This window comes from Branchiostoma lanceolatum, chromosome 11 (genome assembly GCF_035083965.1).
Source record: "Branchiostoma lanceolatum isolate klBraLanc5 chromosome 11, klBraLanc5.hap2, whole genome shotgun sequence".
NCBI lineage: Eukaryota > Metazoa > Chordata > Leptocardii > Amphioxiformes > Branchiostomatidae > Branchiostoma > Branchiostoma lanceolatum.
Window position 1 is genome coordinate 7,035,592 of NC_089732.1, and position 27,523 is coordinate 7,063,114.

Genomic DNA, 27,523 nt, shown 5'->3' on the forward strand with positions numbered 1-27,523 from the left:
TTGAGGACGTATGGAAGGATGATGATTTATTTATCTATTTATGAATCTTTAAGGTGGTGCCTTCAGTTAACATGTTTCAAAGGGAGCCCTTACAAAATTGTACCAAATCAGGGTACAAAAGAAGATTAATTAACATAAACTCAAAGAATAATGCATTCACTACAATATAACATAAGATAGTAATGATGACAAGTATGCACATTCATGATACAGATGGTTTTGTGGCTATTATGTGATCTTTCGTGACTTGTCTTGCTTTCTGAGTCCATGTCAAATCAGAGTGAATGTGACATATCCAGCTGCAATTTCATCATTGAAATCACTTCGGCAAACAGTTTAATAAGACCGACAAATTGAATGAAATATCTGTGCCAAACCGATCCCGTGTGTCAGGCAGGTTACTATTCAATCACCTTTAAGACGGACAGGGTTAGCGCACAGGTCGGGCCACACCAATTTCATTTGTTGATTCTCGGATTTTTTCAGAAAAATTGGAGCCACAGGGCGAAAAAAAAGTTTTTTGCAAATAGTCTGGGGTGAAGATAAGGGTTTACGTTACATAAAGAATAAGAGAATTATTCAAGTTTCAGCTTTGTATGGCTCATTTTATGCAAAGAACCCCTTTCTTTAATCTAGTTCTATAATTTCAGTCAAAAATACATTTTGCCGTGCAATATATGGATTGATCTTGAGAAATAGTTTTAATAAATGAAACATCATAACTTACGATAAAATGTGACCACTCTTTTCACTATGTGCAGGCCCATTTGGTGGCTATTGAGTTTCACAACTGACCAAGTAGTAAAATCGTGAGTAAAAATTTGTGAATGAGAATAGCGACCCAATTTTTTTTGGCGCTTCAAAATGGGAAAAACAGGAGAGGCTTTTCCGAGAAGCAAAAAAAAAAAAAAAATGGTGTGGTCTTGTCGGATGAAACATGAGGGTTAGACCCCTGGCATACCTAGACAGTCATGATGGACGCCGTTTCCGTAGTATCCCGCCTCACATATACACTGGTACTGTCCCGTGTGCGTGCCGCACCTGTGAAAGAGAAGAACCAACATCGTCATAACAACAATTCCAATATTCTCTTAACGATTTAATATCGCGGTGACATCGTGACCCCAAATCCCGCGAGATCTCGCTGAAGACATTCTTGAGAAAACGTCACGTTCCACCTCTATCCATCACCCAGTCCCGGAAGGCGGCTGACAACATGTTTGCCAGGAGGTTCCCCTGCCGAACGTAAATACTGAACCTCGGCGTCCACACCAATATAAAACGGATTCGTACAGCGTAAAACGGGACAGTAAACCGAACCAGTCTTTGCTTGCTTCTCAGGCAAATAGCAGTGGGCAATCTCAAGTCACACAGCTCACGCCGTATCTTCAGAAATAACGCTGTAGCTGCATGTTCCCGTTTAGAACTTAATTCAAGCTAGCCTCTACTAGGCTCCACAAGTCGCTAGAAAAATAGTAGAAATTGGCCAAATAGACCGATATACACCAGAGGAGTTAGTTAGCCAGGGAGTACAGTTTGCGACCTTACTTTTATATCGTTTGAAGAAGACGACTCCCAACAGGCTCCTTAGGTCACAAACTGTACTCCCTGGCCAGCTAACGCCTGTCTCTCTATTCGGCCAATTTCCACTATCTTTCTAGCTACATGTAGAGCCTGGTAGAGGCTACATTCAAGCCCACATCCAGACTAGTTTTGCTTCCCAAACCAGTATTTGCTTCTCAGATATCGGTAAGAAAAAGATTAGCTCCGTATTTTTACTGATGAGATTTCTTACCTGCAGGACGCCGTGACGTCACAACACTTGTTGCCCTGTGGACAGAGCTTCCAACACTTCTCAGGCGTCTCCAAGATGAACTCCCCTCCCTGGAGATCTGGTAAAAGAGAAAGTTTTATAGATCTGCTCAAATAAAAGCTCAATTTACGCCAGATATTAGTTACTCAAGCAACAGGATATGATTTTGGAAACGGTCAGACGTTTCAAACAGCATCCACTACTGACCGTTTCCAAAATCAGATCCAGTTACTTGTCATGAGTAACTGCTGTTTGGCGTGTCTTATTACCTGGATGTCCAACCTTTATAGACGTAAATGATCCATTTCCTTTGTAAGATGAAGTTTCAGTGTCTAAGATATAAGCCCGCTGTTGTAGTGCTTGCGCGCGCAGCTGTGTTGCCCAAGGGCTATTGAAAAGGAGATGGGCGCCGCCCTATACACCATAGGATGTGGAAAGGAACTTGATTTTTTTTAAATAAATTAAGCATTCTTATTGTGTCTTTCTCACATCCACATACGTTACTTTTTGTCTATATAGTAATAGTTAAACTCGACAAAGAGAATGAGATTCAACTTAGGAGTAAAGACAGAATAAAAAGACTCTTTTTACACAACAAAGTGATTTATTTGCGTAAAAAGAGTATTTTTATTCATCGACTTACTAACCAGATAAAACAAGTTATCCACGGACAGTAAAGACCGTTTTGAGTAAAACCTTGGTGTAATAGTCAAAGCTGCCCTCAGTCGTTCTCTGTATCTTCGAGGAGTCTCTAACAGCTTGTTTTGCCGGCGCGAAGCTGTAACATGTCTGAGTGAGGGGATATTTAATGGTGTAGTGTCACCACAGGGCAGTGTGTCAATCCTTGGGTTACCGGGCCGTCTCGTTCCCCTTAAAAGTGCAGTCGTGTTTATCACTGCTAGCATGCTCTAACGACCAGTCCGTGTGCAGGGTGTGACCTCCCTAACTGTTAGACTATTTATGGTGATTGCGCCGTTAACGGGTGAAGACAGAGAGGTTAGGGGCGCTCTTGACATCCCGGGGCATGGCGGGCTAAAGGTCACGTGGTAGGCTTCACAGGTGTCACCCAGGCCGTAGCTAACAGGTGACGACGGCGTGTATTTTGGGTGCGGAACGGGGTAAATACAGTATATGACAACTGGAAACGAATTTCCAATCTTAAAGGCAACCAAAGCAATATTAGGGCCCGAAAATTGGATTTGAAAGTCAATTTATTAAGTTATTTCTATCCATGATTAGTTCAAACAACACCATCACAATTTATAGCTACGTCCATGATGCAAAACTATGACTTCGTTGTAATGTGAGAACTCACTTATAGTCGTCACCGGAGTTTTTGTAGGCTCGCGAAACTATGGGGATCATCGTATGGTATGTTTTTGCACGGTTTTGAAATGCTCAAAATATAAAGTTATAGCACAAACGTGCTAGACGGTGTTAGGAAATGTCAGTATCATAAAGATTTCAGCATTTTTTATTTCCATATTTTGGGCCCTTATATTGCTTTGGTTGCCTGTAAGGTGGTCACGCCATTAATATTCATCGTTCGTAACTTCAAGTCGATTGTCAATATTACCGTAAGGCGGTGGCTATACATTAACTGGACTGGAAATTCTCATTTGGTCAAAAGTCGTGAATTAAGGTGAGGCTGTATTTGTTGTCTTTTGCTGATATTTGCGGTCAGCATAATTTAAGAACGGCTGGATGGATTTGGTATGTGGCTAGATCTTAGAAAGACAAGGAAGGGTCAAAGTCAAGTTTTGCCCCCAGGCGGCCATCCTTGGTACTGCAGTAAAACTTCCGGTTTTTGTATCATTTGTCCAGGACATGCTGTGGTCTTATTTCTTAAGGGACTTCCATTAAACCAGCCACAGTCAACACTTTTCTGTGCAATTCAAACAAATCAGACGAACGTCATATGCAATAACGCTGACTGCTCGGTAGTTTTTGCACCTGTCTAGTTCCAAATTTTCTAATGAAGACATTTGTTCTTTTACCCTGCGTGGGAGAAAATGTCAGAGCCTGGCAGGTCTGCAGACACGTTCTCAGGTTGTTACCCAACACGACAGATCAGGATTCACTTAGCTTCCGTTCCCAGAGGAAAGTTTGAGAGACTTCCAAGAATTAGTGCGACCGAGAGGAACATCTCCAAACCAAGTCCCATTCACGCGGTAGACGCCGAAACCGAGCTGGGGGTCAAGTTGATCATGCCCTGACATTTCCTGTTTGATACCACAAAGGAAATGGAGACATTCGCAGTCTCGAGAACTTCAGAAAGCTCAGGCATTTGATTTCAATAATACGTTTAAAGCAATGCGCCATGCTACGGGTTCATGATAAAGGTAAGATTATCAAATCTTCTTGAGCTGGTCACATGGTTGGCATTTCTACCGTTTGGCGGGTGCCCAGACAATCTACTCTTAACTGACGAACTAGTTTTGGTAATCTCCAAGCAGATGTAGAGTCTGGCTCAGTGTGTTACGCGTTTTTGCGACAATTAGTACAGTACGTCTTTATGAAAGAAGGGAAAAGAGAAAACCAACCTTTCCCCAGCATTGTTGATCTAATGTAATGACAAAAATGTATTGCCTTGGTGTGAGGGACATTCTGTTCGTATTTGGAATTTAAAAGATTTCTGGAGAGTTCGGGTTAGGAAAACTACTAATATTACTGTCACTATGGTATTTTTACATCCAATGAACAATCATAGTAGTAGTAGTAGTAGTTAGGTACATATATATTACCTTGGTGACAGACAATAAACAAAGAGGCTAACAAACAAGCATTTTCCTAGTTCTATACCGTTTCTACCCCAAGAGAAGCAAACCCACCTACCCTCGTGCAGTGCTCGTCTTGCCAAAGCCTCGAACTCGGCAAAGCTGTCGAGGATGTAGCTGTGCTCCTCTGCCGGTTCCGAGGCCATGTTCTGAAGCTCCTGCGAATCCCAAGAAGTCTGATTTGAATCTATCACCCTAAATAGAATATGTTTACTGATAGTTTCTTAGTGTGGGCGATGTGCAATTCGTGCAAAGTATATAAACTTGGCAGTACGTTTTCAGCCAAAATTGAAACAGAAATGAATGTGTTGATTGATTGATTGATTGATTGATTGATTGATTGATTGATTGATTGATAAGCATTTGATCAAGTATTACTTCTAAATGTATGGTCATCAGAGAACTGGATCTACATGTACAGTGATATAAATAACTTCTAATGACATTATCTCGGTTTACACACGCTTTGGGGTCGACTTTAAGGCCCGATTTACACACAAGTTTTCGGAGTCGACTCGGGGTTGTGTGTGAGGAGCTTTGGGCTGCTCAAGTGGAGTTTTCCTCCTAAAAAACGACCTAGGGTTCTCCTTGAACAGTCATGAGTAGATTCCAAGTCGACTAAAAAAACGTGTGTAAATCAGGCCTTAGCGGCTCCAAGCCGACTCCGAAAACGTGTGTGTAAACACAACCAGAAGTAGTACATGGGATGCCATGAGACAACTGTCAGACAATAGGGCATTAACTCGAACTACAGGTCATTGACCTCTCCGTGCGGACGTACCTTAACGTTTCCGTTCCGGATTCCGAAGGTGAAGATCTGTACGCCGTTCTGCTTGAGTTTGCGCGCTTCGGGCAGGGGGTCCCCGCCGTTGGAATAGCCGTCAGTCACCAGGAACACCGCCTTGGTGGCGTTCGGACGGGCATGTCGTAGTACTTCCTAGGAAGAACGACATAGAAACATTTCATTTTCTGCAACATTATCTGGAAATAAAATAATTCTGAAATATGTGTGGTAGTGACAGTTACTAAATAAGGGCCCTGTCATACGTGTGCGTATATTAGATTGCGCATGAGTTGCGCATTAGCAATCTTAGGTTTAAGGAAAGTTTGCGGGGAAGAAGTTGTTTTCTGCGTTGACCCACCGTTGTGCAGCCTAGTTATCGAACCAAGGAAATGACTTCTTGGGCTGCAAACCTAACCTAGACCAGAAACATGTTAATACGCAACTCATACGGACTTGAATATACGCGCAACTGTGACAGGGGCTTTACACTGTGTAGCGCACTTGCATAGTAACTCAAATTTTGAGAATTTCAAAACCGCAAAAAAACGTGCCGTACGATGATTCCTTTGGTTTCGCGAGCCAACAAAAACCCTGGCGACGATTTTCAGTGAGTTCCCACATCACAACGACAGCGAATTTTGCATCATGGACATGGACGTCGCTATACCTTGTGATAGTGTTGTTTGAACTAATGATGTATAGAAATTACTAAATAGATAGACTTTCAAAAGTTTCAGGCCCTAATATTGCTTGGGTCTCTCACTGAACCCGCGGCACGCTGGCGTCGTCGCTGCGTCCTAAACTGGATTTGTGTTACCCTTGACTTTATAATGGGAATATCATTCAAAACGTACAAGTATGTCTAAAAAGACAGCAAAACAAACAAAGCGTAAAAAGATTTGTATCAATGAAATTCGTTGAGCGCCCTAGCTGTCAAATCGCTCGGAGTCACAGCGAAGTCGCCAACGTGCCGCGGGTCCAGTGAGATAGGGGCTTTAGGGATAGTGTATTTAGATATACAGATAATGCTTTCTCTGCTTAGTACTCAGCACATGGGAAAGGGTATGAAAGTTAAAAGCACGTATGCCCCCTAGCCCCCTGCTGGCTTGCCCAACTGTGCGGCCCAAGGGCTGTAGAAACGGAGATGGGCGCCGCCCTACACATCACATAGTAAAGACGTTATACAGTGTGAAAGCACGTGTATATGTCTTGTTAACAAAAACGTGTGCATTTACGCATTAATACGCACAAATCAATGCGTGTTCAACTTTTCATCCAATAGGTCGAGATTGTGCCGTGTACCCGTGTTCTTTATAACGGTTGATAGTGAACAACGCACCATCGCCGGTCGTTGGCTTACCCAACTCCGACAGTCGATACCAAACAAACTGAAACCCTCGCCGACCAAGACTGTCTGATAGATGACTGTACATTTTGTAATTAACAAAATAAACAATTGATCAGACGAGTCATTCTTGGTTTAACGGTCCCCTCAGAAACTTTAGATGGATGTTTTCCGCTCTGCTTCCTCTGAAAGTTTGCCGTTAATTGAAGGGAACTTGGCAAAAAGATGCTTCACATAGCAGCTAATCAAGGTTCAAACAACTGTTGCTGAATCTTTGGCGCTAGCAAGTAAGAGTAGCAAAAAGAAGGGTTTCTCAATACATTTTACGTTCTACTTCTAAGCATAGCGCCGCAGTCTTCTCAACGTTTGCCGTTAATTGAAGGGAACTTGGCAAAAAAGATGCTTCACATAGCAGCTAATCAAGGTTCAAACAACTGTTGCTGAACCTTTTGCGTTAGAAGGCAAGGGCAGCAAGAGGAAGAGTTTCGCAAGAAGCCAAGTTCAATGTTACGCCGCCAGATGGTATGGTGTCCAGGGATTATCACGGGATCAAGTCCAGGGTTTTACCCAATTAATCTCAAGACGGGAGGGTTTAAAAAGGAAACACAGAGCCGCAAACAATGCAGGCATTTACCCTACAGGTGCAAAGGCCAGCGTACAAGGAGGGAAGGAAAATACGTCCCCAGCTGAGTTTGGGCTCGAGTTATGTGTCTTTGGTATTCAACAATATCACCGGGGAGTTTTCTTCGCGCTTGTAAAAACATTGTCAAGTTGTACCCGTAACCTTTCTGCGGTGCCTGAAAAAACGCCTGAGTCAATGAGAGAAATGTTTGGATACTAGCGTTGAGGGATTTCCTTTCGATCCTCGCACGGAGCTTTGCCAATAACGCAAGGGCATTGTTTGGGGAAGGAAAGGCACGTAGAAAGCTATACATGTCTATTGTGGAGAACAAGTGTTCCGTATTTAGGCGGGTCGAAGGGGTGAGACCTGGATGTTGAAGTCCCCGGCAGCGAGGAGTGCAATTTGTCTGGCATGTCGGCTAGCGGCCGCGCTGAAAGCAGCAGCGAGTCTTATCGTCAGGAAATGTCTATTACTTCCACTGATGAAGGACGGGGTCACGCGGCCTGCTCACGGGGTCCTCTGCTATTGTTAACTACGACTACCGTCTGTTCAAAGCAAAGTCAAAACGTTTAACTTGAGTTATAGCTAGTTTAACATCAAAGAAAAGCTTACCTGTGCTTTTATGATGGCTCCCTTGGTATAGGTGCCCCCGCCGGCGTATTTTATTCTCGGTAGCTCCTCTTCTAGTAGAGAACACTTGTGTTTGTGGTAGCTGGGTTTGGACAAGTGGTCCACATGGTTGACTACCTTGTTGCGTGAGGAGAACGTTACGATAGCCACGCGTGCCGCATTCTCCGCGAGAGTAAAGTCGGCCAGGAGTTTCTTCACGAATCGGAGCTCGCTGTTGAACTTCTCGTTGCCGACACTAGCGGAGCTGTCCACCAGGAAAACAAGTTCGACCGTCTGGTTTTCCGTCTGTCTCAGGCGCTGGACGTGCTTCTTGAAGATCTCGCCCAGGATTTCCACCTTGGAGCGGGCAGAGTCGGGATCCAGCCCGATCTGTAGCGAGGAGGGATCGTCGTTGACGGTCCAGTCGGATCCGCGGGCGTCCCATCCCGCCCCGCGGGACAGCAGTGAGAACAAACAGGTCAGAACTGGGACCACGCCGCCGCCCAACATCCCGGTCTCGCTGTGAGCTCAGCTCTCTCCGGGAGGGATGCCCGACTATCAGCCGACGGTGTCCTCCAAATTCACAAATTCCTCCCAATGACAGGACAGATCAGGAATTCTAATTGCCCTAGCCACCCGCCGCCGTGCTCTTAGGTTGAAAGCAAACAGGGCTGAGGTTATCACGATTGTTTATGCCTGGCGAAGACAAGAGGCTTTACTTTGGTCCAGGCTCGTGCTCGCGAGCCAGAGGTGCCCCACCGAGAGCCGCACTGATTGCCAGCCGGGAAAACACACCTGTCAGCGGGAAAAACCGGGCCACGGACCGCCTCTCCAGGACTGATGATCCTACTCTACAACCTACGACTCCTCACTCGCCGTCCTGATGTGTCAGCGACATGACCATGCGTGGGCAAGGGCCTGTTTTCCCAGCCCTTTGCGCAAGCGTGTTTGTTTATACACTCTGGGACTAACATGACATGCACACGGTTGCCAGAGGTCGGTTCAACATCAAACCATGCACGATATAGGGGCGTCAGGCCGCATGGTGATCGGACAGTGTTTCAGCCAACGTTCACGTCACGTGCTCGTCACGTGCAGTTATAGTTTTCATTTCTATCGTCTGTTTCGCAAGCCCGCCGCGATCTCCAGACTTCACCCAGGAGGAAGCTTAAGTAAACATTTTTGAGTCGAACGAAAACTTCCTTCCGTCTATGCCAAAAGAAGAGAGGCTTTTAAAGCAGCGTGTCTCGCGGTAAGATGTCCCTATGGGCTTTGTTGTTTAGCTTTTCCCCGGCCGCAAGAGACGGCCTGCTCACTTTCTTCGCCACCAAGCAGCCCTTTGGAATTTGGTGAAATCTTTGAGAAGGGAGTTTTTCGACGTCTGACACAGAGCATTAGGGCGTCTGGTGTAATACATGTATAGTGCTATTTCAACCTTAAGGTCTTTTTTGGCATGTGGCACGCTTCGTAGAGATAGTAAGAAAAAACAATAATTACGTAGGTACAAAGCTATCTGGTCTGCAGTTTACCGTGCCCTCAAATAGACCCTGATAATAGCATGCGTCATTATGACTTTGTTCTATTGACAGAATTATGTAAAAGCTAGCTTGTATTTCAACAGCTAGATACAATATTTATACAGATGAGTTCAGCACTTCCTATTCATGCTGAGAGGACATAAAGCTGTTGGAAGACGTGCACGCACTTTCTGAGAAGTTTCGAGGAACTTTGTCTTTTAAATGATTCAACCTGAGAAATTCAAGTACATTAGACTTCCGCTGTGTACAGTAAATTACAGACTTTGCGCCAATGGCCCGGACCTCCTGTGCACTTAGGTTGGTTTCGGGTATCTTTTAAGAGATTCTTTCCAGTAGAGTCCAGTCCAAAACTAAACGCTTCGCTGTTGTATCGCTGATTATATATACTTTTTGAGTTTTTCTTTCTTCATATATTTTTTGCGGCTTGAAAACCTACTATACTGTTTTCCATATATTAGGTCTATAAATAAAAACGGAAATATTCTATCAAACGTTATATATTTTAACTATAGTACTAATAACTATAGTTTTAAGTACAATTTATACAGTTGGCAATCAGCATTATGTATAATATGTAGTATTTCTGTGAGTGGGGTGGGGGTAAGACAAGATGTTTGTTCCGTAGTTTATCCAGTTGTCCTTCTACCGTCCTTGACCAGTATCCTTGGATATCAGTATCAATACTTAGATGACCTGGCATCCTCTGTTTACTACTTCTACTGTTTTAAAGCATACAATTGGGGGGGGGGGGGGGGGGGTGAGACAGAGTGCCCTACGTAACGGCAAGGATCAGAGTACAGATCGGATGGACGAGTTTCAACAAGCCGTCCAACCCTACTCCAACAAAGTCTTGGCAGCTGTTTGTCTGCACTGGCAGCGTGCCGGCGGGTACTGGAGCAGACGGCCTCAGCTGTGACGTGTGCACGCCGCCGCGCAGACACTGTTGACGTACCCGCTCTGTTAAGGTTGGGGGAAAGATACCGTAAATGCAGAAATGTTCGCGGGGATTTAATTTCGAGATAGGGAGAAAATGGAGTGTTCGCGGTGGTTTTGAGTTCGAGTTTAAAACAATAGTAGCGCTACAGTCAAACAATGGAACGACTTTTCGCGATGGTTTTAAGTTCGCGGTAAAGAGGTCACCGCGAAAACCGCGAACATAACATCACCGCGAACATTTCTGCATCTATAGTATCTTGCGCGCAACGAGTACCAGGCACCGACACTTCTGTCAGTGGATCAAAATAATTATTGTAGAAAACACAAGTGATCCTGCGGTGTACTGGCACAGTGTCGTCCCACAGAAGGGGATCAGTATGGATTTGGCACTGTTTGGACCGTGACTAAAGATGATATACTTATGTTCGGATGTTTAAAGACCGGTACGCGGTAGTTCTACATACAGTTGCAGTTTATCGTAGCTTGCCATTTCTGTTGCGCTTCTAGTCCCTCCTCTCATCGCTCCCTGTTTCCCTCCCTGAAAAGTTCCTCCCGTCGTGTGTAGCGTATTTGACATTTTTGTACAAAAGAAGGATTCAATCTGTCATCATGCAGAAACGCAGGAAAAAAATTGAGCCGCAGGGGTCTTCCGATGGGTAGGTAATATATGGATATTTCAATCACTACCTTAAACATACTGTGTCAAACTTAACATCCTGTACGTTCTAGTCAGTTCTGTATCATGTGTACCTACCGACAAATGTTTTCTATCAGCCTGACGGGCCCCACTCTAGCGGCACTTCCCGCCTGGTCCCCTAGCTTTCCCCCTAGATTTGCCGACAAACTAGACGAGAATTTGTTTCCAAACGCGAAGTTCAATAGGGGCATCCGGGTGGACCGCGCGCTTTGGCAGGTGGTACCGCTGGAGCAGGGGCGGAAATGTCTCACTCCACGCACCATTTAACCTTGCTTCACAGCGGCGACACTTTCTCAGGGAACAGTTGGGTCTTTTCAACGACCAAAAGCCGGGAGTAACCCCCTACTGTAAGCTAGGATACACGCGATGTAGGTTTTATCCGAACTACTGTTCTCTTTCGGTCCTCTGTAACTGTAACTGTAACTGTAAGTGTCAGGGATAGACTCTTTACAGCCATTTTAGTATAATTCATTGCATCGATATGTGAATTTCTGATTACAGAAGGAAATGTACCAAGACCAGGCTTCAGTTAAGACGGTTCTGACAAATGTAGAGAGAGCATATCAGTTGATCGAAGGGCCACATAAAGAGCTTTTGAATTTGAAAAAAAGTGATCGTTGCTTGGTTGTTGTATATGTGAATAATTTGACGAAACGTTGACACGTCATGATATCATGACAGAATATATGTTAGGCACATGCCATCGGAAGTATCGTGGGGACTCTTGTGTTATACCGAGATTATTCGCCAGATGTCGCTACGGAAAGGCCAATGTGACCTTTCCGCTGTATCTCGCCGAAAGACAAATTCAATGCAGGACATGACGGGCCGGAAGACACGCCCTCTGACGCAAATGGACTGGAGCAGGACAACTCGTTGTTTGTAATCATTTATGCCAAGCTACGCAATATGGAATAAAGCGCTTTGATATATCGATAATTGATAAATGAGAAAGTTACTACAATCAAAGCATCAACTTGTCGTCTGGTTATAAAAAAAGAAACGCCACCTGCCCAATACAAACACATTACAACCTTATGTACCAACAAATCAACTTATCACCATCTGCGATAGAAAAAAAATCTAATGGCTAATACAAGAAGAAACAGCAAGTTTAATTTCCCATGCCCAGTTTCGTAGTTTCCGGACTTCTTCAGCCTCATTTCATTCCACACTTACGGACAACGTTGTAGAAACGCTTCAAGATGTTGGCATTTGCTGTCCTTTTCTTTGTCCAGGTCTTGTCGATCAAGGTACGTTCTTGCTCACTCAATAAGACTGCACCGCATTCCTCAGAATTCTATTGGCAACTAAAGCTGGACCTTCTCTACCAGCAGCTGGGACCAACATATTGTTAGGAATATTTACCAAAATGTCAACAATCCTTTCTGTGTATGATAATTTTCTCAGTTCTAAATTTGAGCAGGAATAGGACTATATATGTTACGAATTCTCAGGATTTAACAAGTGTTGATACCTTTACATACGGTTAAACCTACGAAAAACATATATTTTTTCAAGTTTTGAAACCGCATCGATACATTTGTGCGTGTGACTTCACTTAACAGTCTGGTACGTTACACCAGGAAGGTACCCCTATCCCACTAGGACGGCGCTCTCACTGTGCGCTTTTTGCGACCTGAAACTGAACAAAGCGCTCAAGGAATTCATAAAGAAATTCATAATTTAAAAAAACGAATAGTTTTACGCTTTGTGTGTTTTACGGTCTACCTTTTACATGATGTTCCAATTATGAAGTAGAGGATTATACAATTCCGATTTAGGTCGCAGCTAGAGCGCAGCGCGATCGCCCTCTATAGCTAGTGGAATGGGGGCCTTAAGAAACGTCTACGCTACATTAACTATGATTAAGATATTTCGCTTTGCTCCCCCAGGCTCAGATGGGCTGTAACTCTAACGGAGACTGCCTGTCCACGGAGTGCTGTCGCTGGTGGAACAGTGCCCGGCCCATGGCGGAACCGATGTTCTTCAACCCCGTCAACAGCGACTCGGACTCCACAGCAGGGTACTGTGGACCGATGGCTCAGGTAACGTCCAACACATGCAAAAACATGTTATTAGTAATGGCTCTTACAGTATCAAGAAATCGTGCGTAAAGCACATATCAACGTCCATTCTAGGAAGCCATCTTGAAATATATGTGGTGAACTTGTGAATTAGTATTTCTAGAGAATTAGTGTGGATGATGTTTAAGAGTTTTAAGAGATATTGTAAAAAAAAAAAGAATAATATCGTTAGAATTGACAGTGTCGATTGACAAAATTTGTACATATACACAAGAATCTAGAATCGCTGGTGTGTCACTATCTTCGGTCAGACAGATTCCAATGGTCACACATATGGGGTTGGTAAGGAAATGGCAATAGCTATTCCGCACTCATTAAAGCCTCAAACTCCAGGCTCCTAACACAGGTCATTCTCGCTTCGATACAGGACGGTGAGATGTGCACCCTGGATTACGGCTCTTCCCCGTGTAACTGTGAGTCTGGGCTGCGGTGCTGGGCGGGGATAGTGGGCGCCTACCCCACCGTCGGCACCTGCCGTACACCTGAGTACATCCAGCAGGCCTGGGACAACTGGAACCAGAACAACGGCGGGCTGTTCCCGCCCCAAATGCCCATGGGGATGAACCAAGACGGGATGGACGTCATGATGCCACAGTAGTTTGATCATGGAAGGAAAGTTTTCTCTCCAAAAAGATGGGAGATTCAGAGAGACTCCGAAACAGTTATATCTTTCATGTATTTTTTCTTTCCCATATAGCCCCTATATGTAAAAGTTAGATGAAAAATACATGTTAAGATACACGGCTACCCAGAGTCTAAAGACTCCTTGGAAAATAACTGACCAACTTGTATTAAAAGTTGTAACGTTAGTTGTGCTGTATCATTAAAGATGATTGCACAAAGACACGTTTGTTATGTGCATTTATACGTGTATGTAGCGTTACTTGCGCCTGATAATCTGACCAAGTAAATAAGTGTGAGAACGTACAGGTGAAGTAAACGTTATGGGACGGGAAGACGGTTCAATATGTTTGCACACCTCATGTGCGTACACACGGTACTGTACCTATCTTGTTTTCCTGCGTATCATCTAAACACCGCCAGGAGGCGTTGCTGAATGCTGTGCATCTCACCATGAACGTTAAATACATCTATGCGATTATGTTTTAGGTCTCTGATCCTCCAAATAGAGAGCAGTACAAGTGAGACATTGGCCACCGATTTTCTCGTTGGAGAAATGTATTACGTTTTGTATATTTTCTTGGTGATTTTTCCAACAAATTACAACTCATCAAATTGTTGAGGTAGGCCACCTCCTTGGGTAGGCAGAAATACACTAGTACAGAGACACGTAAAGTTTTAAGGAAACCCAAGTTTGCTTATTTCAACACTCAAAGACGAATGATAATAATTAAGAAAATGATTTATCATAGTTTTATCAAGGAGGTTACCTCCTTGGTTTTATGTTTGGAAACTTGGGGTGATATGATTCAGAGGAGATCCCCTCAACACAACTCTGAATGGACTCTTCCATTTTCCCTGTGCATTCTGGGACCGTAATGGACGGCCATTGATCTTCCAAAACAGCCGCTATCGACGCCAAAAAGTGCAGAAAATCAAGCGCATACTCCGAAAACCACTAGAACAGGATGCGTGAGTATATAGCTGACGTTTCTGTGCAAAATTCTGTCTGATCACTTTGTTTGGACCAAGGAAAGTAAGAGCGTGTTTCTCTAAGAAAGTGGGGATCGTCACCCAAACATTTCCTTCGACGGATAACGTCATCGTGTCATTTGTGAAAAGGATCCTATTTCGCTCGGGCGGCCATTTTGGATATTTCTTTATGGGCGGTGCCCGCCTTCAGGATTTTATAGCATTGGCGTAGTGAAAGTAAACCTTCCTTGTGATTATAGGATAGCTGTAACTTTTGAAACGAGGTTTAAAGCTATCTATGACATCAACTTATGTCATGAAATAACTGCAAACTTCAAACACTGCAGAGGTTATGAATGGTGACTGAACTATAACGTTAACGTTACACTCACAAAAACTCAATTTCTGAATGTTTTACCATCACTAGATGTGATGTAATGTATTGTAGCAAAGTTTTCCTATTCTGAAGAAAAATGCTCATACTGCTTAATGAGGGCCTGCATGCCCCTTTTACGTAGAGCGTAATCGGCCGTTTTAATTTTACGTAGAGCGTTGCCGACCACTCCATAATTTAGCGTAGAGCGTAGGGAGGCTTTTCTGAATTTAGCGTAGAGCGTAGGGAGGCTTTCTGAATTTAGCGTATTACGTAGCCGGCCACCGAATTTAGCGTAGAGCGTTGTCGGGACCCCCCCATGCAGGCCCTCCTTAATGGTGACCATGCATGTAACGTTAAATGTAAATGAAAAATATAACATTATCAAATTTCAACAACTACAGTCCCACTCAATTAAAAGTATTGCATAAACACCAATACTGATCACTGATTATCCCTTAAACAAAAGAAAATATTTTCCATAGGCAATATCAAAATAAATGGTGTGGAGTAGACAAGAAGTAAACTTTAGCTAATTCGAAATGTTTTTGTTTTTTTAGGTATTAAACATTACCTGTTTTATTTGACAATCACATCTAACGTTATTTCTTTCCTGGATTCGCAGAAGTCTGTTTCTCATTTACAACCTTGTGTTTCTTTTTATGATTCATAACTTCTACTTTCTACTTTAAAGAAGGGAAACAAAGAAGCGAGTAGAAACAAGTGATCCTCGTGAGTGAGTGGCCCCCGGGATTCGAACCCATGCCAAAACCGGGCAGCCAGATCACAGGCACGCACGCCTTAACCACTAGGCTAAAACTTGTAAAAGAAGGTCCAGACCAGTTAGACTGGTCAGTTGGAGGCGCTTGAACCCCCACTGTTACAGAAGTAACAATGTACCCCTTTGATAAAGCACTGGTTTAATCATTAAATGATTAATGTTTCTAAGGATGATGGCGACCCTGGAGGAGTTAGATATCGACGTGGTGGACCACTTCCAGTCCATCGTGTCCAGTCTGAATACGCAGCGTCAGCAGGGTCATCTGTGTGATGTCACCGTTATCGTGGAAGGACAGCGCTTCCCAGCACACAAGGGGGTCCTGGCAGCCTGCAGCGCGTACTTTGCAGCAGGGTTCGACCAACCGCAGAAGGTTTGAGCATCACAATATTATTATAGTTTCATTCCCCCATAGGAGGAAGCATATACAAGTGTAGTACACTGTACGTTGTTTTTTTATGATTTTTCTTTTTCTGATACATGTACATGTATCTTGATCTAACACATTCCAGAAGGTGTCACATTTTCATTTTGGTATCAGCGTGAAATTCGGCATGGGGTGGAAAATGGAACAGAAAATATTGACAATTTTTTTTCATCTTTCGGCAAAGGCCTTTGGAATCGTTTTCTTTTTTTTTTAGCTGTTTTCACTCCAAAAGTGTATTTTGGGCTCCTGTGCCCTAATAGAATAGTCAAATGACCTGAAACTTGATCTTGTCACTTTTTTTATTGCCCTTGCCTTTAAAATTGAGATTTCAGTTGTGTTTTTTCCTGTTTTTCACTTAACATTCTTCAATAACATACCATTACCAGCTGATGAAAAAGTATGCAGTGTGTGCCTTTGGATAGGAAATTTAAAGGTATTGTGTAACAGTAGACAATGATTACATTTACATTGTGTTAAGGACTGACCCCCAGCGCTTGCCTTGCCCCAGGTTCTGGAGGTAGAACTGACTGAGGTGAGTGCAGCAGGGTTCCATGATGTTCTGGACTACATGTACACTGCCAAACTGGACCTGAACCCCAACACCATAGATGCCATCTATGAGACTGCCCAGGTGAATGAAAATGTTAAACGTCAACATGGTAATTAAGAATGGGGGGCGACCTCTCTATCGACCAGTATAGCCATTAACTTTAAGTAAGAAAGGCACAATATACAAGCTTGAATAGCAGGTACATGTACAGTGTTGGATACTAAATTTGCAGACTTTGACTTCAGACCTATAAATGCTGTAGATAGATTGAACAAAAAATTAAGAAAGAAATGATCCATAACTTCTTTGCAGGCTTTACATTAACTTCCTATAACACAGATCATGGATGTTGAATTCATGAATTGAGCCTCCTTGTGCAGATAAGTTTTATTATTAATATATTATGAATATATTTGGTTGGATGGAAGTGAATGTCATGGTGATGGGATGTTTTTCTCTTGTGTCCAGGTCCTGCACATGAAGGCGGTGCTGAATCTCTGTTCCCAGCAGTTCAAGTCTCAGGTTCAAGGTCACAATGCAAGTAACCTTGACCTCCACGAGTCAACAGCCTCCATGGCAGCACAGCTTCTCAGTCTAGGGTCACAGGAGGGTCAGAGGTCAGACACGGGTCACCTGGATGGTACAGTAGCCAACAACGTGGGCGAGGCGAGTGTATCCTCACAGCGGACGTATGACCCTGTTGACGTCGGGTTTGAAGATGTCTCTGATGATGACAACGACGCATCGTTGCCGGAAACGCCTCAAACACCTGAGAAGACGGAAGAGAAGGACAGCGAGCTTGGTAGTATCAGGACGTCGATAGTCCACCTGGACTCCACGCGCACCCTGAAGATCCTGTACTGCCCGACTTGCGATAAGCCGTTTAAGGGGATGGGGGAGCTACGGCAACATTTCCGCACACACTCCAAGGAGAGGCCGTACGAGTGCCCGGTCTGTAAGGCTCGCTTCATCCAGCAGGGACACCTGTCAGGCCACATGAAACTGCACAACCAGAAGGAGGACAGGTCTATCAAGTGTCCGGTAGGTTTAGTTGAAGTGTTGGAGTTTGATGCCTTGTACTTTCCCAATACATACACCATAATCTTGACTGAGACTTTCAGACAAACTAGCAGTACATTAGTATGCATAGGACTAGAATTATACATGTATCTGTTTGGCTGCTTAAACTAAAGAAGATAAAGAAACCCAATGTTTGATGTTAGATAACTGTGAACTGTATGTTTCAATTCCTGAATATGTACCATTGGCATTAACCACAGAAACATGAAAATTGATAAAAAACTTTTTTGAAGGTTTTTGAAAACAAACTTATCCTCTTCCTTTGTAGGTTTGCGAGGCTGGGTTTGTTAACGAGGCTACGTTAAAGAGGCACCTGAACAGTGTTCACCCCACATACACAACCACCAAGAAAGGCTCTCTTCGCAGCAAGACAAAAGCTGAGCTGAAAGAGGCCATCAAAGTCAAGAAGAGAGGCCACGCCCCCGAGGTGTTGCAAAAAGAAGAGGCAGCAAAGATCAGGGAGGAAAGCCAGGAGGAAGAACAAGAAGAAGATCAAGAGGAGGAGGAGGAGGTAGATGATGAAGAAGCTGAGGAGGAGGAAGAAGAAACTATGGAGGAGGAGGAGGGAGAGGAAGATGTTAAGGATACAGACTGGAAACCTCCAGGCAAGTTTGTCATCTTCCGAACACACCTTTTTATAGTTTTTTTTTTAACGCAATAAAGCAGTTTTTGTGAAGGGAATCTAAGTGAAGAATGAATGTTTTCAGTTGTCCCTATCCTTTTTTGTACATGTAAATCAATATGCATTTGTATTCATCCATTGAAAGATACCTACGCAATAATGTTTCAAAATTCAATCTGTCTTATGGATAATTGTACCATATGAACCTTTAGCACTCTGAAGTAGCTGTTTGGCACCCAATTCCCTATTGGTTGTAAATTAAGTTAGGCAGCAGGAAGAAGGTTAAGACCTATGTTCTCCGTCCAGGTGGAAGGAAGGGGAGGAAGCCTGTCGGACAAACTGGGGTGGTTTTGAGAAAGAAGAGAGGACCAAAGCCTAAAGATGGCATGGAAGTACAGTGGACCACAAGTACTATGAAGGTTAGGCTTGAAAATCACTGTAGATGTGTTTGTGTGTTTGTATGTGTGTGTGTGTTTGTGTGTGTGTGTGTGTCTGTCTGTCTGTATCTGCATTGTTTAAGTACATGTTTGCTTAGAATCATATAATTTGATGTTGGTGTTATGTTGTTGTGTTGTGTGTTGTTTGCTTAGCATATGATGCATAAATTATTTGCTAAATTTAACTGAGAATCACATATTGCTTAATAGCTAAAATCTATGTTCAATAGGGAAACTAAATGGGAGGACTTAAGGTAAAGCTTAAAACTTATTAATAAAAGGGAAAACAATAGAGCAGAATTACTCTTTACAATATAAATCCTATGTAAATGTATAGAAATTGATGCAAATGTCTATTTGTTACCATTGCCAGGTGGAAGGTGGTGTAGCTGTCAGGGTGTACAGGTGTAACTACTGTGACAAGGTGTGCTCCAGCACCTGCAACATGAAGCAGCACATTCGCACACACCACACGTTCGAGCGACCCTACGAGTGTGACGTGTGTGGGGCAAAGTTCAAGCAGCGTGGTCACCTCTCCGACCACCACAAGGTGTGGAAACTTAAGTATCTACATGCTAGGTGCTTTGCACATGTACATGTACATGTACTGTATACTGTTAATCCTAAATGTGTATAGTGGTTTTATGTTCATGATTTTCATGTTGACCTCACCACTGCAAATTCATGACACAGCCAATATGTGTTCCCAATGTTTTACTACTGTACTGCGGAATTGTTTCAACTACGAACTTAGATCAACGTGAAAACCTCTTTTTGCCTACTACATGTACATGTACCATGAAATAAATTAATTTACAGTAAATGTAGTAGGAAAATGAATAATGATGTACACTTCTTTTCTTTGAAAATGTCCCGAAGGGCAAACCACAGCAGTCTTCTGTTTAACTGATAAGTTTGTACTACTGAAATGCAATTAAAGCCCAAAATCAAAACGCAATTCAAGTGTAATAAGCTGATACACTAGCCTGGAGTACAGCCTTGTTCACTTTTTGCCTGCTTTCACCGTTGCAGCAGGTACAGTGTGTATTGACGGTCCAGGTAAACTAAAGCTTATCAAGGCTGTGTTTAAGGCTACTGCACCAGGTTATCACACTTGAGTTCTAGCACCAGTCCTAAAACTCGTAATCTGTCTTCCCACATCTCCAGGTTCATGCAGACAGGAAGAACTGTCCGTACAAGTGTGACAACTGTGGGGCCAGTTTTGTCAAGCTGCACGCCCTGTCACGCCACATCCGCAAGATGCACAAGGAGCAGGCCCACAGACTGTCCACGTGTGAGCTGTGTGAGAAAACCTTCCCTCGCCCTGCCATGATGAGGGTGCACATGCAGACGGACCACAAAAATTACAGGTATGGGTTCAAACAGTGTTTGTTCTGAGGCAACACACCCCTGTAGTGCCTTGTGGCACATAGGGCAGCAAGTTCTTGCTGTTTCAATAGCAGGGTATATTTTTATAGTGACTGGGGTTGCTAGCCCTTCCCCTTTAATGTGAGGCTGCTAACAGTTGAGCCACAGGGACATCCCCGAGACAACATGAACATGTTACCTCTTATGTCTACAAGTTCAACTTCTGTAAGGTTTCTTGAATATCAGAAGAACTGTTCTTTGAATTAAGTTTTGTATTCTTATAGTTTTTATGGCATACAAACCTATCTCATACTCTATTTTCTCTGCACTTTAAAAACACATTGATAGGGTAACCTTGTGTACAAATGAAACCCATACATGTAGACTTGGGGAACTTTGAGCCATGAAAAGTGTTTAGAGATGCCATGTACTTCCTTGTGACTTTATTTTTCAAATATGCATATAGTCAAAACTACCCAAGAAGGCCATTTAGGGGACAGAAAAAATCTGGTCTATGCATTAACTACTGTGTATAGACAGGATTCTTAAGGCTTGTGTCAATGTGAAAAATTATCTACGGACCGCCAAAAGGTGGTCATATTGGCATAAAGGTTGTCACTTGTACAGGTTTGACTATACATGTACTTACTGTAGTAACGTGTATATTTGAACAAGTGTTTAAGTTTTAATGATTATAATATCTCGTCCCCAGGCCCTTTGGCTGTAGCGACTGTGACATGACGTTCCCAACAGTGGGACGTCTGAACAAACACAAGGAGATCCACGTCCCTGACCGCAAACATGACTACCAGTGTGAGATCTGTGGCAAGATGTACCTCACCAAGGCTGGTCTCAACAACCACACACGCCATCATACAGGTAACAAACAATTGTTTATCATAGAAGTCTTTCAGCTTAGATCTTATTCATTTATTTATTTCAAGACAACTAGGAGGCTCCTTCAACTTATAATAGCTGCCTTTTCATAGTCCTCACATTTTGCAAAAGTTGTGCTATAAATTGCGTGTGTGTGTTATCTCAAATGGTAGATATGAACAGGATGAAATTGCAAATATTCAATTCTTTTCGTTTAATGTTGTAGAGACCTAAAGCTTTATTCTGAAAATTGAGATACACTGTAATTTGTTAGCATCCACAAATCTTAAGTATTTATTTTGAGAAAGAAATATAAGAGTACATGTTGGTGTTCTCAAAAACAAAACTAAGTACAAACTTGATAAAGCCTGATGTTAAACTTACATAGAACTAGACTTTTTTAACAGTAAGATACAGAAGATTGGTGTCATTGATCTGAATACTAGATTTTTGACAAATTTGGGATGCAAGGCTTCTCACACTTTGTTTCTTCTTTTACTTTTTGTAGGAGAGAAGCCATATGCCTGTGACCAGTGTGATGCTAAGTTTGCGGAGTCCAACAGTCTGAAGGTCCATAAGCTGAGGCACAGCGGGGAGAAACCCTTCCTGTGCGATGTGTGTGGTGCAGCCTTCACTTATCCTAACTCACTCAAGACACACAAACTCCTACATACAGGTACTGCCAGCAATATGGTTATTTTTAGATCTGGGGGGACTAAGGGAGGATATGTGAATACTGCAGTTGTTGATTTTTGTGTCTCAGTTTTGCCACCTTTTTCTGTGAATTTATATCTCAATTAGATCTACCAGGGTATCAGTCTTTCTTTACCGGTAGTAGCATTCTGTTAAAATGTTCTTTATCTATTACTGTATTCAGAGACTGTTATCACTCAGATTCAGTGAGATGCTAATTCTATTTTTGTAAAAGTTATTTTGTGAATATTGGTGAATCATGCCAACCTTCAATATTTCTTTATTATGGCAGCATGTTCAAATGTTCTGATCAGAAAAGAAGTACGATGTAAACTTTCTTTCCAATCGAAAACAACTTTTCCCTACCTCAGGTGAGATGCCATACGAGTGTAAGGAGTGTGGGAAGCGGTATCACAACCAGTCAGCGCTGATCCGCCATGTCAAACTGCACTCCGGCGTGAAACCCTTCGTCTGTCCGGACTGCGGGAAGGGCTTTGTGTACCATGGAGAGATGACCAGGCACAGACGCATTCACACTGGTCAGGAACAAGTCTGCTTTTTAACATTTATCAAATTTGATGTTCTAGACGTTCAGAAGATTTTAGTATTGCAACATTTATTTTTTAAAGTAAGTCTGATAATTGGAGCATCATGGCAAAAATACTACATATCAAAACTGCCCAACTCAATTCAACTTTACAAGAACAGATAAAATCTGGTCTATGTGGACAGGTGGTTACCATAGACAGAATTCTTAATACTTCTGGCAATGAGAAAAATTATCTAAGGGATCACCAAAGGTGGTCACATTGACCAGGTGGTCTATATATAGAGTTAGTTACTTCAACTCACTTGTACATTTACCCCTCACAGTCCTTAATTGGAACAGTTTCTAAAGGGAAAATACTAGAAATTGCTTCTGTGTAATAGTTATGCATTCAAATATTACAGATTCAAGTTTGCAAACGATTAAAAAGCATTTGTATCACTGTTATGTACATTGTATATATTTTCCCTGCAGGAGAAAAGCCGTTTGTGTGTGATGTGTGCGGCTCAGCGTTCTGTTACTCCTCCCAACTGAGAGAACACAAGAAGATCCACACAGACGAGCGCCCCCACCAGTGTGACTTCTGCAAACGCAGGTTCAGGGCATCCAACCAGCTCAAACGCCACAGGTGATACATTTCCCAGCGTTGCTTCCAATTCAAGATTAACATCTTCGTGTGGTAAATTTCTTTATATCATACCCAGGCCACAGTAACCTTCGATACGGTTGTTCGGACCGGTCCATACATTACCATACAGCCCGCGCTTCCCTAGTTTGATTCGAATGATTTGAACTCACTTCAGGTGCCCCTTTTGCGCTCCTGTCGAAAATTTGAAACTAGATTTGGACGCTGAAATCACTGTTGTTACAATTTTTTTGTTCTAGGACACAAAACTCTCTCAACTTCTAGCGCATTTCTCTTTGAAATTTGTGTTTTTTTCGGGTGGGCACAACATAGATAAGAATATAACACGGTGTATTCCACATCACTCTCCCACCAGTCGGATCGCCCAACGGCACTCTCAACCTTGGACGATACGGGATACACCGTGTTGTATTCTGTATGTACCAGTTTTAATCTGTAGGCTGTCATACATGTAATGTCATGTGTTTCTCCAGATACACACACACAGGAGAGTTCCCTCATGTCTGTGACATTTGTGGGAAGGGTTACACTCGCTCCGACAAGCTGAAGGACCACAAGAAGCAGCACGCCAAGGAGAGCAGCGGTGCCACCGTGCCCAAGGCCCCTCGTGCACCCAGGAAACCCAAGGAGACCATCTCATACAACAAGGCTCCTGTACCGACTGTCCTCACACAGACCCCAACACCTCAGCAGGTATGTACTGTCTTGTGTCTTTGTCATCTTGGAATCAATGCTTAAAACCAACTTTTTGCACTGTCATTGCCGCATTCTGTAATTTATCCACCAGTGACACTATTTTAGTAAACATCAGGAAAGAAATGTATCCCTTGTTCAAATTATCTTGGACAGTCTTTGAAGTTTTTTTCCCTCACATTTCAAAATACATCATTGTACTTTTATGTTATCTACTCTACTTTGACCTTTTTTAGTATCTTGCTACATGGTCACTCAGCAGAGGTCTTGTAGCCTTGTGATTTTCTTCAGTTGTATGCCATAACTGTTTGATAGGTGTCCTAAGCAGACTGAATGTCTCTAAACTGTACATGTATCATCAACTGTTCTCTTCCTTCCAGCTTCCCAAGCAGCCTCCCCAACCCCCACCCCACCAGCAGCAGCAGCCAGGGACCTACCCTCCCGTCCAGACCTTCAACACTCCCGCCGCCATGTCGCGCTCCTACGGCAGCCTCACCATCCCCGTCAGCACCATTTCCCAGGCCCCGGCCATCTCCCCACACCCCCGGGCAGACATGCCCCACCCCTCGGCCAGCCCCCTCCCCCCACACCAGCCCCACCACCTCCAGCACCACCAGGGGTACGATGTGGGGATGGGGGGCGTACCCACAGGCCACCAGGGTGGGGGGCTGTACATCCCCTCCATCGTGCCCCAGCTCATGCTCAATCCAACCAATGAGGAGAGGTATTACATGCAGCAACAGCTTCAGCAACAATGAGATGGCATCACTGATTGGTTGTAGGCTCTACCAGCCTCCACGGTCCCTGGGAAAATAGTAGAAATTGGCCAAATAGAGTCAATTGTATGAAGGAAGTCTGCTACGGAGATAGGGTCAAATATTGCAACTGCGGCTGCGAATGTTACCCTCCATGGCCAAAGTCCCCCGGCAAATGTACTCCCCACAGCGGGCGCGGTTAGTCTAGTAGAGACTAGATTGGTTGCAGAACTTGAGGGAAACAATTGATCCTTCTGAGTCAAAGAAATGAATAAAAGTAGATAGTACAGGTTTGTGAACACAATTTATGTACTGTCCTCCATACAAACAATATAAATCAATTGTCACACATACTAAATGTAAATGTAGAAAATGTTATATAAGTATGTCCAGTTGCATATTTTCCTAACACTTTGTATCTTGACAGTGAAACTTATATATCTAAACTTGTTTTGGAAAAATGCTTCTTGTGCTATAGTGTGCAACAAACAATGGTCAAGCATTTTCATTGTTGTCTTTTTTTTTTTTAGTCATTTTGTTTCATGACTGTCGTTGATGGTAAGGACGTATATGTTTACAGAAACCTGTTAGTGTTTTGAATTGTTTTAACAGTATGCTAGTATACAGTGTACATGTACATTTTTTTGCTTCTCGTGCTCAATACATATCCAGCTGACCAATGTATGTTGTGACTGTGACTATCCCTGTGCTGTAAAAGGCAGGGAAATATATAAATTCTCACATTGGCTGGCATCATTTACCTTTTGTTGCATACACATGTAGGTAATCTCTAATTAATACTACACGTTGCATCCTATATGTTAAACCGGTGCTCTTTGGAAAAAGTTGATACATGTTCAACATTATTGCAATGTTTTGGTGAGAAGAAAATATAAGTCCAGAAAGAAATGTTTTGCTGGCCAGTGTTTCAATGATTGACAAAGAAAGGTAACTGCTTGCTTTAGACTTTCTGAAGAAAACTGTAGGAGACCAACATAGCTTCTCAATGTTTACATTTTTAATGCATTGTTTTTTATATTTTATTTAGATGAAATGCTGCAGATGGAGATGTTTCGAATATCATTTTTATTTTATTTTGGTATATTTGTCACAGTTGTGGACATGATTCTTTGGAAAGGTAAAGCAGCAAATTTGGAAATAGATTTGAAATAGATTTGAAATAGATTTGATAAGCACGCGAAGAATAAGATATTTCTAATGTAAGGCCTGAAGGTAAGAAGGCAGTATCAAATTACATTAAAAATGACAAAATTATTTCACTTTTTACAGATGTATACTGTGGACCAAAATCTTGTTATACAATAAATGACAATGTTAAACACGAATGTTATACAGGTGAAGGACTTTAGACAATGTATTGTGCAACTGATAAGTTTGGGCATGTGAAATGATGGCAGAACTTTTGCTACCAGCAGACACATCCACAACTGTAGCTGATTGTTTAGTTTGTTGATGTAAAATTGCTGAGTTTTTCCATAGAACTGCCATAGCCATGATATTATTTTGCTCCAAAGTGCAAAGATATTCATTGGTAGTGTATCATGGTTTATGTTTTAAACAAAACGAATTTTGCTGTTTAATTTACCCAGTTCCTTTATAGGAATCCATATACGATGTATATGTTTAACTGTTGCCATATGTCTGCCATATGTCAGAATTGTTGTATCGGTTTGACTGTATGAGTCTGTAATTTGTGTTGTCTGATGATATTTAATGACTATAGAAGTATAGATTGTATTTTGTCCTGTCAAACAATATATTATCTGCCTTGTATCATATATAGATGAAAATGCACTTTAATATTATTATTAAAAACGTACAATTACTAGCAGTTTTGTTATCATCATTTGTTATCTTATACTTACTTGTTATCTTGATACACTTATCTTATCCTTACTACTTACATTTTCGATGATAGCCAGTTTTAAACTGTATGTGCTTCTTAGTAGGATACCAGTTACTGATCCTTACAGAAGTCATATTTTTAAGAAGTTTTTATGAATAACCAAACAGAATTGTATAGGATGCAATTAGACTTGAGGAAATCCATGGCAGTACACGTAAAACAAAAGTTTTCAAGTAGTCTTTAAAGGATCATAATTTAACATTTTGATCTGCTTATATGATCAAATGATTTGTGAAATGAGTGCTTTTCTTGATCTTTCAAATGACGTTTTGAATACCTGCAGTTCTACGAGTTTCATGTTGAAAACAAACTCATCAGGTAATGTTACCCAATAACAACTGTATCATGTAAACAGTGAAACCAGTTTGTCACTTTTCCTCGAGGACAACCTGTCCAAACATTTACATAACAATGAACACAATCAAACGCTTTCGAAAAGTTGGCAAAACATGGTGGACAATTAGATGATAGGTTGCCTCCAGGTTCTTGTAGCCGGGATATGTGGGAATTCCAATTAAGGTGACGGCTTGAGTTTGGTGGTGTGTTTAAGGTTTGGATCTATGACCGGTATCACCTCAGTAACGTGGTTTAAGATAGGAATCTTTGGGGTATCATTGTCAAAAAGGTTCATGTGTCGTTTCATTTAACATGTTTAAATGTCATCATGTATCCGTCTGTCAAGACACGGTATTTTTTATTGTTCCATCATGAAGATGCTTATTTAACGCCATTAAGATTTAGTAATCCATCTAGGGGTACGTCGGTGCTGTGCACCGTAATTTAGTAAATTACACCAATTTTCACATCCCTAAGGCATTGTTGTGTAATGGACTAGAAGAAACGAATCTTGTCATGTCTTAATTTGTAGTTTGACTACTTTCCTTTCAAAATTGTCTTTCAAGAAGCGTTTTGTTCTTAAGTCTTCATCAAAGATGAAAAAAATCGCGCAA

The 27,523-nt window shown here is 42.4% G+C and overlaps 3 protein-coding genes across 3 annotated transcripts in view; 2 read left to right on the forward strand and 1 right to left on the reverse strand.

The window, feature by feature from the left end:
* The window catches only part of LOC136445162 (sushi, von Willebrand factor type A, EGF and pentraxin domain-containing protein 1-like), a 35,618-nt gene extending 26,635 nt beyond the window's left edge, over positions 1-8,983 (reverse strand). The window contains exons 1-5 of the mRNA XM_066443031.1: positions 7,954-8,983; positions 5,372-5,527; positions 4,649-4,748; positions 1,796-1,892; positions 962-1,041 (exon numbers count right to left, since the gene is read on the reverse strand). Coding sequence (XP_066299128.1) covers positions 962-1,041; positions 1,796-1,892; positions 4,649-4,748; positions 5,372-5,527; positions 7,954-8,460 — 940 coding nt within the window. The 5' untranslated portion in view covers positions 8,461-8,983. The remainder of the gene's footprint in view (positions 1-961; positions 1,042-1,795; positions 1,893-4,648; positions 4,749-5,371; positions 5,528-7,953) is intronic.
* Positions 8,984-12,243: 3,260 nt separating this feature from the next.
* On the forward strand, positions 12,244-14,052 carry LOC136445434 (uncharacterized). Its single transcript, XM_066443451.1, has 3 exons — positions 12,244-12,374; positions 13,017-13,169; positions 13,576-14,052. The coding sequence occupies exons 1-3, from the start codon at positions 12,327-12,329 to the stop codon at positions 13,804-13,806; spliced, it is 432 nt and encodes a 143-aa protein (XP_066299548.1). The 5' UTR covers positions 12,244-12,326; the 3' UTR covers positions 13,807-14,052.
* Positions 14,053-14,647: 595 nt separating this feature from the next.
* LOC136444531 (zinc finger protein 420-like) lies at positions 14,648-26,495 on the forward strand. The gene is made up of 13 exons (XM_066442127.1): positions 14,648-14,801; positions 16,124-16,325; positions 16,888-17,010; positions 17,398-17,970; positions 18,278-18,614; positions 18,938-19,050; positions 19,442-19,618; positions 20,236-20,438; positions 21,149-21,315; positions 21,821-21,988; positions 22,377-22,544; positions 23,027-23,180; positions 23,672-26,495. The coding sequence occupies exons 2-13, from the start codon at positions 16,125-16,127 to the stop codon at positions 23,934-23,936; spliced, it is 2,649 nt and encodes an 882-aa protein (XP_066298224.1). The 5' UTR covers positions 14,648-14,801; position 16,124; the 3' UTR covers positions 23,937-26,495.
* The last annotated feature ends 1,028 nt before the right edge of the window (positions 26,496-27,523 follow it).

Excerpts from the sequence above, each read along its gene's own strand:
- LOC136445434 (XM_066443451.1), top strand. The coding sequence starts at position 12,327 with ATGTTGGCATTTGCTGTCCTTTTCTTTGTCCAGGTCTTGTCGATCAAG. Across the intron at positions 12,375-13,016 it reads TCCAGGTCTTGTCGATCAAG|GCTCAGATGGGCTGTAACTC; the intron begins GTACGTTCTTGC and ends TTGCTCCCCCAG. Across the intron at positions 13,170-13,575 it reads ACTGTGGACCGATGGCTCAG|GACGGTGAGATGTGCACCCT; the intron begins GTAACGTCCAAC and ends GCTTCGATACAG.
- LOC136444531 (XM_066442127.1), top strand. The coding sequence starts at position 16,125 with ATGATGGCGACCCTGGAGGAGTTAGATATCGACGTGGTGGACCACTTC. Across the intron at positions 16,326-16,887 it reads GGTTCGACCAACCGCAGAAG|GTTCTGGAGGTAGAACTGAC; the intron begins GTTTGAGCATCA and ends GCCTTGCCCCAG. Across the intron at positions 22,545-23,026 it reads GCACAGACGCATTCACACTG|GAGAAAAGCCGTTTGTGTGT; the intron begins GTCAGGAACAAG and ends TTTTCCCTGCAG.